General features: G+C 41.4%; 2 protein-coding genes across 2 annotated transcripts in view; both read left to right on the top strand.

Annotated features, from left to right (window-relative positions):
• Positions 1 to 2,087, top strand: part of SLU7 (SLU7 homolog, splicing factor) — a 13,354-nt gene extending 11,267 nt beyond the window's left edge. The window contains exons 13-16 of the mRNA XM_006766317.2: positions 289 to 393; positions 553 to 624; positions 739 to 855; positions 1,768 to 2,087. Coding sequence (XP_006766380.1) covers positions 289 to 393; positions 553 to 624; positions 739 to 855; positions 1,768 to 1,947 — 474 coding nt within the window. The 3' untranslated portion in view covers positions 1,948 to 2,087. The remainder of the gene's footprint in view (positions 1 to 288; positions 394 to 552; positions 625 to 738; positions 856 to 1,767) is intronic.
• Positions 2,088 to 5,355: 3,268 nt separating this feature from the next.
• Positions 5,356 to 9,713, top strand: ZBED8 (zinc finger, BED-type containing 8). Its single transcript, XM_006766316.2, has 2 exons — positions 5,356 to 5,841; positions 7,676 to 9,713. The coding sequence occupies exon 2, from the start codon at positions 7,725 to 7,727 to the stop codon at positions 9,507 to 9,509; it is 1,785 nt and encodes a 594-aa protein (XP_006766379.1). The 5' UTR covers positions 5,356 to 5,841; positions 7,676 to 7,724; the 3' UTR covers positions 9,510 to 9,713.
• Positions 9,714 to 15,698: the final 5,985 nt, after the last annotated feature.

The raw sequence follows: 15,698 nt of genomic DNA, 5'->3' as shown, positions 1-15,698 counted from the left end.
GGAATGTGGGTCCAGGATTTCCTAGTCCTTAAATTTTTAGGGGAAGTCATATATACAAATTTTTTAATATATGTTGGGAATGGAATATAAGAGCACTGTCCTGTAAAGCCTGCTTCTCACACTTGAGGTCGGACCAGCCTTTGCTTGTTAGCTAGCCCTGGAATCCCTATAATTTTCCTTCCAAATTACCTTTAAAGGGACTGTATTTTATACTTCTATCAACAGTATGTGAGAGTCCTTAGTTCAGGTTCCATTTTAAGTAACATCTCTCTCTCTCTCTCTTTGTAGCATATCTGGGGATCTTACTGGAAAGAAGGCCGATGGGGATACAAATGCTGTCACTCTTTTGTCAAGTATTCCTATTGCACTGGAGAAGCTGGGAAGGAGATTGTTGTAAGTAATTGTCCTCTAGTTCTTACAATTGTAAAACAACGAAATCTCCTAAGGCAACCCTTTGTGAAGCATATATATCCTCATGCTTCAAATTTCAACTTTTTCTTACATGGTTCATAACTATGATACTCAAGTCCAATTACATGTATTTCCCCACAGAATTCAGAGGAATGTATTGTAAATGATATAACTGGAGAAGAATCTGTGAAAAAACCTCAGACCCTCATGGAGGTAAGCCTTTCATAATTTCTCCTGAGTTTTTACATCTCTGAGGCAGGACTTTCAAACGTGCGCTAGAGCTTTGTTTTTGCATTAAAGACACTATCTTTTAATCCTCCCTGTCAGATACATCAGGAAAAACTAAAAGAGGATAAAAAGAAGAAAAAGAAGAAGAAGAAGAAGCACCGAAAGAGCAGCTCAGATAGTGATGATGAAGAAAAGAAACAGGAAAAACTGAAAAAGGTACTTTGTGAAGTCTAAATAGTAAAAGTGACACCAGTATTCACTAAAAATGAAGAAATGAGCTCCTCTTCTGGGTGATTTGCTCATGTCACCTTGTATCAGGTCTACAACGAGAAGGAAGTTTTTGTGTGTCTCCGTATTGCCTGCTTCTTGGAATATTTGACAAATATACTAAAGCACAGAAAAAAAAATGTGCCTTGTAATTTTAGTTATTAACATGTTTCCTTCGAGCTCTATAACCTGTAAGTTTCATCAACTCCTTGGGAGAAGTCAGAGTTGCATTCTTCACCAGAAGCATCATTTGTGGGCTTCTGCCAGTAAAATGAACATCATTCAATTTTTGCTATTAAGTAAAAGTTCTTTTTTTTTAATTAACCCTTTATTTTACTAGAGCAATTTTAGATCCAAGTAAATTGAGCAAAAGATATAGCTCTTTCCTATAATAACACATTTATAACCTCCCATATTATCAACATCCCCCACCAGAGTAGTACATTGTTAAAATTGATGAAACTGTATTGATGCATCATAATCACCCAACATCTATATAGGTTTCAAGTGTACAATACTATAATATATCATCTGTATATTGTATTGTGTGTTTACCACACCAAGTCAAGTCTCCTTCCGTCACCACTTACCCGCACCTTCTCCCCTTCATCATCTTAAGTAAAAATTCTTTAAGATTGAAAATACGGTAAATGGTTGGGGCTCTATGAAAATAATCATATGAGCCAAATAGTGATTAGTTGTAGCTTGATAGAGGAAGGGCTGACTCCCAAGCCCTTTCAGGTAATCTAGGTTTTTGATGTAGCAGTTCATATTCAGTGGAGTCTTTTGGTTTTCTGCCACTTTGGAACAAAAGAGAACTGATGTAGAGCCATGGCACTCATGTTTTCTCTCTTTCTGCAGGCACTGAATGCAGAGGAGGCCCGCCTTCTTCATGTCAAGGAGCTCATGCAGGTTGATGAAAGGAAACGGCCTTACAATATCCTGTATGAAACTCGGGAACCCACCGAGGAGGAAATGGAGGCCTACAGAATGAAGCGTCAGCGGCCGGATGACCCCATGGCCTCTTTCCTTGGACAGTAGTAACTAGTTGCAGATGGTCATTCATGATAAACACAGCTGGAGATAGATTCTTTTCAGCTTCTTGCCAGTGATTATAGATGGAAAAGTCAAGTGTCTGCTCATCTTGCTGCCTGACTTTAATAAAGCCGCCAGAAGTCTAATAGTAAATTCATTCCTTTCCATGCTGAAGGAATAGAAGAAAAACAAAGAGGAGGTACATTAAGAGCAGATTAAGATTTTTATTTCCAATTTTATATTAGTGAAATGGAAAGAGGCCCTGGCTGGCTTGCTCAGTATATTTATATCTTTCTGTCTCTGTGCCCACCCCCTCTCCCCTTCTCTCATCTTCCACTCAATGGTTAAGTCTTAAACTTTATTTTTAATGGTAGATTAATTTTTGCTTTCTAATGTTTTCCTGGTTTGCAATTAAAAAAATTCTATCTGAAAGGAAATTTATAGAACATGTGAATAACTATCCACTTTGGTGGTAATTCTGTTTTTCACTCATTTATAAAATTTTGATTTTTAAAATACTTTTTGATGTCTTACACCCAGAACTAAACATGTTAGCCTTTGAATGGAAAAATAGCTGTTTTGTCATTCTTGAGTCAGAATTGACCAATCAGTGTTAGGTCTCTTACCATTCTATATAATAAAAGCATAATATGCAAATCTACCGAACCGGTCACTATGATGTGCACTGACCTGCACTCAACACAGGAGCTGCCCCCTGGTGGTCAGTGCATTCCCACGAGGGAGAGCTGCTCAGCCAGAAGCTGGGCTCACGGCTGGAAGTGCAGAGGTGGTGGCGGGGGCCTCTCCCACCTCCACTGCCGGCAGGCAGTAAGGAGTGAGGGGTCCCGGATTGTGAGAGCCCCGGACTGTGAGAGGGATGTCTGACTGCCAGCTTAGGCCCAATCAGGTGGGCATCCCCCGAGGTGTCCCGGACTGCAAGAGGGCACAGGCCGGGCTAGGGATTCCCCTCTCCCCCCCACCCTCCCCCCAGTGCACAAATCTCATGCACCGGGTCTCCAGTTTTGGATATAAACGTTTAGACACAGAAATCCTTTCCTTTATCCTAGAGGATATTGTTTGTGATACTATATTTTATTTTAATTGTGATTGCTTTTATGTAACAATCGTGAATACTAAATTTGATTTTAAAAGCATATAGAATTTCCTTGTACCTAATCTTTGTAGCCAGCAGGTGTCACTGTAAAATTTGCAAAAGCAAAACCTAAAGTTAACGGTTTCTTCAAAGAACTATAAGGATAGCTTGTAGGGCTACTCTCAACTGCCATGATCCTCAAGTCTCTTTTGAGAACATTGTGAAAATACAAGGAGAACAGGGTCTGTGAAAAAAAACTAGTTAAAACCTTTGACATGAGAATATTGACTTTTAACACCTCGTTGGATTTTCTGAGCTACCAAAATCCACTAGGATACTGCATTAAGTTAGCATCTTAGAACTAATTCTGGTGGGAGAGTAACTGAATTGTCAAGTACTATGGATAGCTGCATGGTATCTAGATTCAGGCTGGTATGAAATTAAAACAGCAATGCAAATAGATCTAATTCTTACCCACTTTAAGAATGTCAAAAGTTCATTTTTTCATATTCCTACTTTAATTAGGATAGTTCAGCATAAATCTGAGATTGGTGTTTATTTTTTATCTTATTTATCTTCTGTTAATAAAGATTTATAATTGAGAATACTTAACTATGAATGCTTTGTAGCATTATTTCAAATATTTGGTAGAAAACTGGTTGCTGATAGGGCTACAAGAAAGGCTGTGTTAGCTTATGTGAGTTTGAATCAGAAATTTTCAGGGTTCTTTAACTCAAAAAAAAAAAATATGTCACCTATCCTTTCTGGGCCTCTGTTCCCTCTTCTGTGAAGCCTAATTTACTCTGATTTTAAGAAGAATTCTGTAATATCTGAAATCATGTCTTATTTCTGTTTCAATTCAGAAAAAAAGGTAATCCCAAAATATTACCCAACATAATGTGCTTTGATTTTATCAAAAATAGCTCCTTTTTGAGTGCTGGCACTCTGTGCTGTAATTTTCATTTATAACATCTCCTCAAAAGAATGGCATGGGGCCCTGGCTGGTGTGGCTCCTTGGTTAATGTGTCACCCCCTCCCACACACACACATACACACTGAAGGTTCGTGGATTTGATTCCTAGTTAAGGCCACGTACCTGAGGTTGCAGGTTCAATGCCCAGCCCATCCTGATGCATGCAGGAGGCAACCAATCAAGGTGTCTTTCTCCAGTCAATGTTTCCCTCCCTCCCTTCCATTCTATCTAAAATCACCAGGGAAAATATCCTGGGGAAAGATTAACAAAAAAAGAAAGAAAACTGCATGGGGTAATGGATGGTATCCCTACAATAAGCACTTTGGCTTAATGAATCCAAGTCATTTGCTCAGGGCCTAACAGTTCAAAGTGTTGGCCCCAGGACAGGAAGCCAGGTATCTCTGACTCCAAAGCCAACTCTTCTCTAGTAGTTAAGTTCCTGGTTCCTGGGCAGGAATGTTGTCTTTTGCAATTTCTTCCATTAACAGAAACCTTGAGCAGGCCCTCAGTCTTGACCAAGTTCACCCTCAACACCTGAAAAGGATGCATCTGCCCCACACTCCAGCACTTGCTAGTCCCCCAGCCTTGTGGGATGCTTCTGACATGATTGACTCCAAAAAACGAAATGTCATTTCCTGAAGAATTCTGGATGAAAATACCATCCAAGTAAGAAAGAGGGTTATAATTGGGTCTGTGGGGTTTTTTTAAATATATTTTTATTGATTTTGGAGAGGAAGGAGGAAGGAGAGAGAGAAACAACAATGATAGGAGAGAATCATTGATCATCCATCCGCTGCCTCCTGCACACCCCCCACGGGATGGAGCTGGCAACCCCGTTCTATCCACTGAGCCAAACCAGCTAGGGCTGGTTTGTTTCTTTAAACAATGTTTTCTAGTTTCTCTGATCTGGCTTTATTACTTTAAAGTTCGATTTAAGAGAAGTATAAATAAAAATCTTTTCTCTAAGAAGATTGATTCTCAGGAAATTCATCCACACTCAAATTTATGGAAGGATGGAGGGTGACCAGCGTGGGCAAGAGGACCTAAGCTCTGTCCCGTTTGCCTGAATGTTTGATTTGGGAGTATAATGAGCCTCCTCTTATTCGTCACTGATTACACGTAGAAAATGGTAAATTATTAGAGCTTTACAAGTTCAAAGCTTGACACGCTATACAATTTTATTTCCAGTGCTCTGAAGAACTGTGTAGAGTATACACTGCCTGACATTCTTTAGACTCTACTTTTCTGGCACATACAATACACAAAAAATTTCCAGCTCCACGTATACAGCCTAAAAAAAGCGGGTGGGGAAAGGGGGGGGAGGACGGCCAGTGCGCATGCTCCTTTTCCGAGCCAGCCCGGCCCTCAGCACGTTGCTAACGCGCCTGCGTGCCCGGAGCCGCCTCGCCCAGTCTGCGGGGCGGGAAGCCACCGCAGGACCCGGATGGAAGCCCGGCGCGGCTGGGGCGGAGGTGGCGGCGGGCGCGTCTGTGTCACCCGGGATCCTGCTCCGGGTTCACACCTAAGGAACCGCCGCCTGGACTGGTTCCGGCGCCCAGAGGCCTGGGCCTCAGACTAGCGGACAGTGACCTGGGGCCTGAAACGGGCGCCTCCGAGAAGCCCGAGCGTCCTTTGGGCCTGCCCCTCCCGCTCGGAGACGGGCGGGTGCAGACCGAGCAGGTCCTCCTTCCTCGCCGCCGGCGCCCTTCGCTCGTCTGGGCAGCCTCCTAAGCAGCGTCCGTAATAATAGCACCAACAGGTCCTTCCTACCACTTCCGAGCTGCGTGTGCTTTCCGCGCATGCTCCTTACTAGACATCCCAGCGACCCTCCCAGGTAGGTACCATTGTCAGCCCAGCCCCAGCCCCAGGCTGTGGAGGACAAAGCCAGGACCGCAGGCTTTTGCCTCTGGAGCGTTTGCTCGTCCCTTTTCTCCTGGCTATTTGCTTTTAACTGTAAAATGAAATGATTTAAATCCTCTGCCTGCCCAGACACCCGCACCTCCCGCAGACTCGCATAGACTAATAGATAGAAGTTGAATGGGATTTGGTTTGGAGTTTTAGGTTTACAGCTGTACTTTGTTGTTGTCACTGCTGACATATGTATGTGTTAGCATTCCCCAAATATCTGTTATGTGACTGTCCACCTTTTAACTGTGTTTTTTTCCTCTCAGTCGTAATACTTTTTCATATCTACCCTTCTGCTTCAAAAACTTGCAAAAAACATTCTACGTTGTTATATCAGATCTCTCGTTTTGAATCTCAAAAGAAGTCTGTGTTATAGAATTTTGGAAACTTTGGGGATCACTTATATTTACCTGGAAAATAAAATTGTTTCTAAGGTACATTTGAGCCTACCTTTGTGTTATACCTTTGCTCATTGTTCAGGAGGGAAAAAAGGAAGTTATCAGTTCAGAAAACTTAAATGCCTTTTAAAGCATTTAGACTGTTTACTTAGCAACCTAGAACACCTGCCAGCTAGAGACTGGCCCGAACGGTACGTTTTCATTCCTCTCAGTGGGACTGTATAGTAGGATCTGTATCAGAATCGCCTGGACAACTTCCTTTTTTATTCTTTTGTCTTATTCTGGAGATGATCTGTTAGTTCTAAGGTAGGACATGGGCATGTATACTTTCAAAGGGGATCCCAGTGATTATGATGGGCATCTCTTGTTAGAGATTACTGTTCTAGTTACTCTTTGCAAGGATAATCTAAAAATGCTTATTTAGAACACAGATTCTGGGCCCCTGTTCCAGAGTGAGAGAATGGGAATCTCCAGGGGCGACGCCCAGGAACCTGCATTTTAGCACGAGACTTAGATGATTCCTCCATTTACTAAACTGGGGAACCACTGCCTTGGATTAAGCCACATCTTAGAAATGCTGTTTATTTTGTTGTTGTGGCTTTTCTTAACTGCCTTTACTAAGTGATAGTTACATGAAAAAGCATCATGAGATTGCTCGTAATGAAGAGACTGAGAGAAATTTTCCTGAAGTCTTGGTAACAAGAATAGTTGTGTTTCTCCTAAGCAAATTGTTTTTTTTTTTATCTGTGTCCTGCTTCCCTGTGGAGAAAGGCTTACTCAGAACTGTAAGAAATTTTCTGCTTAAGTTGGAGTCAAAGCCACTCAAGGATCAAGTGGTTTTACAGACCTGTTTAGTCCTTAACTATTAAAAAGAAATAGCCACCTGTCAAAATATCTGCCCTTTCTTAAAGTATTTAGTGAATTATTTCCTTCTCTATTCAGTGCTTCATAACAGGGGTGTGCATACATTATTGGCCCAAGATGGAAGGAGTGGGTGGTAGTGAGATGCCCTTTTCTGGGAGAACAAACTGTACCAGATAGATACGTTTGGAACATACATCTTTGAAAACAAATTAAGCCATGACTGCAGTTCACCAGTAGAAGACTTAAGGGTATTCACAACTTGCATAAATCCAAACCTCCCATATGTAACTTGCTGGCAAGTCACATATTCCAGGACTTTAGCTGTGAGTTTTAGCTTTCAGTTGGACTGTCATGCCGTCATGGCTTACTTTGAACTGACATCTGTCTTACAGGATATTTCTTGACATGAACACAGATTGACAGGGTGGCATGTAATGTGGCATTGTTTTAATTTGGTTAGCCACTGATTTTTAATGTGTGGGTTATATTTTACTCCCAAAGCAAAATTCTGCGGCATCTCTGGAATACTACCTGAAAATTTGGGGGTACCATGTCGAAGAAACGCAAATGGGATGATGACTATGTTCGTTACTGGTTCACCTGTACAACGGAGGTTGATGGAACTCAACGCCCACAATGTGTGTTGTGTAACTCGGTATTTGCAAATGCTGACCTCAGACCATCAAAACTGTCTGACCATTTCAACAGACAGCATGGTGGTGTCGGTGGGCATGACCTCAATAGCCTGAAGCATATGCCCACACCATCTGACCAGAACCAAACCGTGAAAGCATTTGGAGTTGCATCTCAAGAGGATACCTTATTACAAGCATCCTATCAGTTTGCGTATTTATGTGCCAAAGAGAAGAATCCTCATACAATAGCTGAAAAATTAGTGAAACCTTGTGCATTGGAAATAGCACATATAGTTTTGGGACCAGATGCACAAAAGAAGCTTCAGCAGGTCCCCTTATCAGATGATGTGATCCATTCTAGAATTGATGAAATGAGCAAGGATATCTTACAGCAAGTTCTAGAAGATATCAAAGCCAGTCCTCTTCAAGTGGGTATCCAGCTTGCTGAGACCACGGACATGGATGACTGCAGTCAGCTAATGGCATTTGTGCGATACATAAAAGAAAGAGAGATCATAGAAGAATTCCTGTTCTGTGAACCATTGCAGTTAACAATGAAAGGAAAAGATGTGTTCAATCTCTTCAGAGACTTCTTTTTGAAGCATAAGATAGCACTCGATGCCTGTGGCTCTGTTTGTACTGATGGTGCCTCATCTATGTTAGGAGAAAACTCAGAATTTGTTGCTTGCGTGAAAAAAGAAGTACCTCATATTGTGATCACACATTGTCTGTTGAACCCTCACGAACTTGTCACAAAGACATTGCCTACAAAGCTGAGGGATGCTCTGTCTACTGTTGTGAGGGTAATAAATTTCATCAAAGGCCGAGCTCCCAATCATCGCCTGTTTCAGGCTTTTTTTGAAGAGATTGGAATCGAGTATAATGTCCTCCTCTTCCATACGGAAATGAGGTGGCTTTCCCGAGGCCAAATACTTACTCATATTTTTGAAATGTATGAAGAAATAAATCAGTTTCTTCACCACCAAAGCAGTAATTTAGTTAATGGCTTTGAAAATAAAGAGTTTAAAATTCACCTAGCCTACCTTGCAGATTTGTTCAAACACCTAAATGAACTTAGCGCATCTATGCAAAGGACTGGGATGAATACAGTATCAGCTAGAGAGAAGTTATCTGCTTTTGTTAGGAAGTTTCCATTCTGGCTAAAGCGAATTGAGAAACGAAATTTCACTAACTTTCCTTTTCTCGAAGAAATAATTATTTCAGATAATGAAGCAGGAAGCATTGCAGCTGAAATAACCCTGCATCTGCAACTGCTGAGCAGCTCCTTCCATGGGTATTTTTCGGTGGGAGATCTTGAGGAAGCGAGTAAATGGATACTGGATCCGTTTCTTTTTAATCTGGATTTTGTTGATGATGGTTATTTAATGAAAAATGATCTTGCTGAATTACGAGCTAGTGGCCAAATTTTAATGGAATTTGAGACAATGAAGCTTGAGGATTTCTGGTGTGTGCAGTTCACAGTGTTTCCAAACCTGGCAAAGACAGCACTAGAAATCCTTATACCATTTGCCTCAACATACCTTTGTGAATTGGGATTTTCATCACTTTTACATTTTAAAACAAAGTCCAGAAGCTGCTTTAATATGAGTGATGACATTCGTGTGGCTATTTCAAAAAAAGTTCCTCGTTTCTCAGACATCATTGAACAAAAGCTGCAGCTACAGCAGAAGTCACTGTAAACTGCTATACCTTTTTAATGTATAAATTTTAATATATTCTTAATCCCACTGTAAAATTAAGCTACTAATTCTGTCTCTTTCCTTTTATGGTATACCGAATCCTATGTTTAAAAAATTTAGCATCTTTAACTTTTAATTTTCACATGAGTCATGTGAAAATATGTTTTAATAATAAGAATGCAAGCAGCAGAAAAGATTTAAGTACCACTATCTCGTTGATACATAGGATTCTAAGTACCTGTCTGACCGGTTGATGTGATACATTAGAAAAAACACTAAGCCCTAGAATATCCAGCTAAATGGTGCAGTATTCTAAGGAGTGGAGCCAAGAAAAAAAGAGAAGACCCCCCAGAACACCCATTTTCATGTTAAGAGTAAAAGTCAAAGGACAAAATGACAGACTGAGTCTTCCTATGTCTGTGATGGTTGTTAGAGGCAGGTTAATAAAATCAGAAGATGATTATGAAATGTTCTAGTGCAGTGGTCGGCCAACTCATTAGTCCACAGAGCCAAATATCAACAGTACAACGATTGAAATTTCTTTTGAGAGCCAAATTTTTTAAACTATATAGGTAGGTACATTGTTATTAACTTAATTAGGGTACTCCTAAGCTGGCCTTTGCTAAAAACGTCCTCAATCTGATTGAGGTACGTTCGCTGAGGTCAACCCCTTCCAACTCTCCCAATCCACACTCGTCTTGTATACTTGTTTCGTCTATCTCCTTTCTGAAAACCGACTTCTGCGCATGGGCCACGAAGTTTCAATCGCACTGTACTTCCGCGCCCGTCCGTGCCCGCACGTGGTACTTTGTGCAAGAGCCACGCTCAAGGGGCCAAAGAGCCGCATGTGGCTCGTGAGCCGCGGTTTGCCGACCACGGGTCTAGTGGGAGAAGGGATGATTCTAGTTTGTATAGGATTTATTTGTAAATGTATTCTTCGGAGTTAGTCCCACAGTGTCCAATCCTCTAGCTACCATGCTCTAAATATGACATTAATAAACATCCTCATATCCTGTTAGTCACTCTGTCTTCTTTTAAATTACATCAGGACTCAAGTCATGGAGGCTGCTAAAAAGGCGATCCCAGAGCCTTACGCTAGAGATTCTGATTTAGCCGGTCTGGGATATAAGCAAGGATCCTCATTCTTAACCAGCCTTCCAGATGTTCTGATGGAGTTGTTGGTCATCTGGCCTCATCTTATTTTACACTTATTTTTCCTTTATCCCAGTTTTCTCTTTTATTTTATATCTTTGTATATTTTTAACATAGTTTAAAACTTTTAAATGGACCAGAATATGAATAATAAATAAATTGACATGAAGCCATTATAGTAATTAAGGGTCATCAAAAAGTTAGCCCTGGGAGCTTAAGTTGATGTACTCTTTCTAAATGATAATTTGGCAAAATATATTTTAATTTAAATACATTTACTTTTTTTCCCCCCCAAAACTGTAATGTTTCATCAAAGTACTGGATGCTCAAGGCTGGGGGGAAAAAATGAGTCCTATAATGAAAAGCTGCAGTCGGCCCTGGTCGGTGTTGCTCAGTGGTTAGAGCGTCAGCCTGCACACCGAAGGGTCACGGGTTGGATTCCTTGTCAAGGGCACGTACCTGGGTTTCAGGTTCGATCCCGATTGTGGGAGGCAAACAGTCAGTGTCTCTCTCTCTCTCTCTCTCCCCTGCCTTCCATTCTAAAAAAGTTGATGGAAAAATATCTTTGAGTGAGGATTAACAAAAAAAAAAGAAAGAAAAAAGAAAAGCCTCAGTCTCCTCCCGCCCAGTTACTTTAAGCATTTCTGCTGTAACTTTCTATGGTTCCACCCATATAGCTAAGAAATATGTTTATACCAAACACATGCCAGTTTTGGTTTATCAGTTTTAGAATTTATATATTGACTCCTCTAGATAATAGGTAAGGATTGAATTTCTAAAGCATCCATCTCTCCTGCTACTCTTAGTTTTTTTTATTATTATGACACTAATTTTAGTTCCTCTATTGATTATTCATAGCTCTTTGAGGATTTTTCCCTCTAGGAATTTATCGCATGGGGATAAAGAATCGGGGATTTCCACAAAGTTTTATTTATGAAGTGGGTGAAAACTTGGGGGGTGGAGGGGGGCAATAGAGGGGGATGGAATGTGACTACCACTTGAAAACTGTAAATTTAAGTTTATATTGTCTACACAAAACTAAACATCACCATCAAAATACTTGTGTCAATAAATACATGCCTTCTTTCATTTTAAAATGTAGTTACAAAGTATGTCTTCATTGTTCCTAGTGTAATCTAATGTCAAAGACAGTTGGGAAAATTTCCAAAGGTAATAAAGGAAAAAATCTAGATGAGTATGTATAATGCTTGATATGTTGGCATGATGAGGCTGGCTCTGGAAGTGTGAAAACTGAACATTTAAAACAATTAGTTTCTACTGCAACTGGAACTAATGCTCATGCCAGGGTGAAGAACCACTGCAGAGATGATGCAGCAATAGGAAGCTGAAGAAGAAGAAACAAGTCCCTGGCCCTCCCTCTAGATTTACACTATCTCTCTTGCATCTCTTATTTGCACAGCCTTACAGAAATCTAGGTGATGAAGAAATGTACTCAATGGGGTTATAATCCCAGCATCTCAAAGCAGATTATAGAAAGTATAGAAGGATGGACTTGAAAATGAAAGATAATAATTTAACCAGCACATTCTACCCCTTTGGCTATTTTAGCATCCATTCAGCCCTTTCTATCCATATTTGAATTTCTATACAATAAACATAACTTTGTGGGGGTTTTAAGGTGTAACTATTCTTTGTACAAATGAGGATGCGCTCACCTTCTCTCCAGAATGAGGAGACACAAAGTCTCAACTCACTCAAATTTAGTAGCAGTCCCATTAATCTGTTGCCTAAAAACCAGCCCCAACAACCAAGTTTGTTTTTTGGGGGGTGTGGAGGCAGGTGTAGAGGAGGTCTCTAGGTATAAATGACCTGTGTTAAAATAAACAATGATAACACACTGGTACAAACCACCCTGAAATTCTTCGGAAACTTGGTTACAACACTATTCATCAGGATGTGTCATGCCTTAACCAGGCCAATTTCAGGCCCCCGGCACTAACCCTCACAGCACATGCCCAGAACCGTCAGTGACAGTCTCAGCTTCCAATTCAGTGAACCACTGTTACATCCCCTGGTGAAAGCATTTCTCTCTTGGGAACCAAGATTTCCAAACCATGAGTTCAGAGCTACATCAATGGGAAGCAAAAATTCTTTGAGTTATTAGATACAATAGTCAAAGTCACTCCCACATCTAACCCTCCTGGACCAATGCATTCTGCCTTGGAAATGAAATAAAACCATACTCATTGGTTACCAACTCAAAGCACATATTGCATCCTAGAAGATTGAACCTTATCCTATTAGGTTATTTTTTCCCAACAGCAAGTGTCTGACTCTTAAGTTGATCATTCTGTCATTCAAACAAACCAGGTTTTTCTGGGTGATGAAGTACATGACAAGACCAATAAATTGCACAGGAAGCAATTTGTTTCCACACTCTTTTATGGAATAAATGTGTCCACCCTCAAATTCATACGCTAAAACCGTAACCCCCAATGTGATGGTATTTTGAGGTGGGGCCTTTGGAAGGTCATGAGGATGAGGTCATGAGGATGGGACCCTGGCTGAATGAGATTAGTGCCTTCATTAGAAACAACAGAGAGCTTGCTGTCTCTCTGGAGTACAAAGGAGATCATATGAACACAGAGAGGGATGGAGACCACTTACAAGTCAAGAGAAGAGGCTTCAGAGTGAAAGCTACCTTGCCACACCTTGATCTTGGATTTCCAGCTTCCAGAACTGTGGGAAATAATCTTTACTCAGTCTATGTATTTTGTTATGGCACTCTAAACAGAATAGCACATACTCCTTTGCTAGTCCTTGATGAGGTGTAATTGGTACATGGTACGTGACAGTTAATAAGGTTGGCAGAAGTACTAAAAGCAATCCTTATCCAGATTATGTGTCTTTTCCATTGAGAGTGAATTACTGCCCCTTCCATGATAGAAGGAGTAGAATACAATTAGCCTGCTACCAAGTGCCCGTATCAGGGCTCAGTGTTGGTCTCTGCTCTCTGCTATTAGCAGGTCAGGCACTCAGTAGGTCAGTCTTGATGAGGAGAAGTCCATGTTGATGACCCTGTGAGTAAGCCTCCGTCCTTGACAACATGACCACTCTTTACAGGGACCTGTTGAGCAATTGTTAGGATGGCCAGAGAAAGACTAATAGCTATAAAGCACATCATTTTATCCTCACAATTATTGAGAGACTCCTGTTAATTTAGGTTCAGCAAAGCCATCAGAAAGTCCCCAAGTGAAAGTCAACTGTCACCGGAGACCCATATGTGCCTTAGTATTCCTGCCACTCTTGGTTACTTGCTGGGAGCAGCCCAGGTACAGTGATGAATTTCAGAGTGCAGTAGCCAGGATTCATGGGTAATTACATTCCCTATAGTTGTATGCCTGCACAGTACATTCTCATGATGGCACAGTGTCCTTTGATGAGCATTCACCTGGAGTGCAATAATATTCCATTCTCAAAAATAATAATAATAATAATAATATTCCATTCTCTGCCTATTCTGCAAGGTCCATCCACATACCTCTCCCCCAGACTTCTTGTCCCTTCTCTTCTAAATCCATTTCAAGTCCCTGGCCATTCATCAAGTTATTAGTAACTGCCTTTGAATATTGGAGTTTAGATTGGTACTCCTGGGTAGCATTCAGTTCAGTAGACAACCAAGTGCACTGCTCAAAATTCTGCTCCCACTTAAGATTTCCCTTCATTTAGATCTTTCAGAGACACCTAATTAGGGTTGTAAAGTTGTAGCAGTTTTGGCAAAAACCAGCTGGTGCTAGCATATTGGACAGACTAAACTGAAAACCAGGCCTAAGTTGCTTTGTTCTAGTCAGCTGTTCATAAGGAACTCTCCATGCAGCCAGAGTTATAGACTGAGAAAAAGGAAGCCTTGCAACAGGATTAGGTGTTAAAGCAGTTGGGCCAGCCACTCAGGCAACCTGTTTGTGCCTTCCTGACCTGCTTGATCTCTATCCCTTGAATACTTGATGACAGATTGTTGCTGTGCACACTCCAATTCATGGCTTGCTGGGCCACACAGCACCCAGACCCACGGAGCCATTTCTCAAAAGGACAATAGTTATCTTCAAAAGAGGGAATGATTTGCTCCAAAACCCTAGAGGTCCATGCTTTGACTCTCCTTTGTCAGAAGCTCCATACAGAATCCCTATTTGCCACGTCCAGGTGACATTGGACCTCAGGGACTTTAGTCTCAAGCAGCAAAGTAGCTGACACCACAGCGTGGGCTCCCTGCAAGGCTTTCTTCCCTCCACTCAGGACTGGCAGTGTTATGGAAAGTGGATTAGAGTGACACATGCAAGTGTGGTAAGTGTTGCCTCCAAAAAGGACCACCACACATTATGTCTCTGTTGTAGTACGTGATGCAAGGTACAGCAACCTGTTCTTCACCTTGAACTATTGCAGCATGCTCCAGACCACTAGCTGATCAGAAACACCACCCAGGTAGGGAGCCCCTGAGTTTGTATGGAGTCTGTCTCCCACTCTCTGACTCGCATGAATTTTACTAAGGCATCTAAAATACTTGCTACTGCCTTCTTATCAGAACTAATCTGCATGTCTTCAGTGAAGTGGGCCAGTATGATGTACTGTGAAAGGTTGTGATGATCAAGATCTCAGCAGAGTACATTCTGGCAGACCGTGTACTTGTTCCCTTGAAATATGCTGGATCTGACCCTACTTATGGGTCTAGTGGCAGCAAGGAGTTGGGATAGGTCTTAAGAAGTATAGGCATCTCCTTGAAAGGCACCTGCCTCAGGTGAGGTTATTAGAGGGACTTCAAGCAAAGGAAGCCTAATCTCATACATGGGAGGTGAAGGCGAGGAAGGCTCAGTGATTTGGGGAAGCGGTCGCCAGCTGGTGGTCCGTGGACCACTGGTGTCCGTGAGGTCTGAAAGGTTGGCGACCGCTGATTTAGAGGTTAAGATTTTCAGCTTCATCAGAGGCCATGCAGATGTCTTCATTCCAAGTTTTGGGGACACTTTCCCAACCCTCATTCTAACTTCCACTGAAAGTTGTAAGCAGTGAATTCAATTTACATTT

This window comes from Myotis davidii, unplaced genomic scaffold, assembly GCF_000327345.1.
Source record: "Myotis davidii unplaced genomic scaffold, ASM32734v1 scaffold18, whole genome shotgun sequence".
Taxonomy (NCBI): Eukaryota; Metazoa; Chordata; class Mammalia; order Chiroptera; family Vespertilionidae; genus Myotis; species Myotis davidii.
The sequence above is the reverse complement of the archived record's forward strand: the minus strand, read 5'-3'. Positions and strand labels throughout refer to the sequence as shown.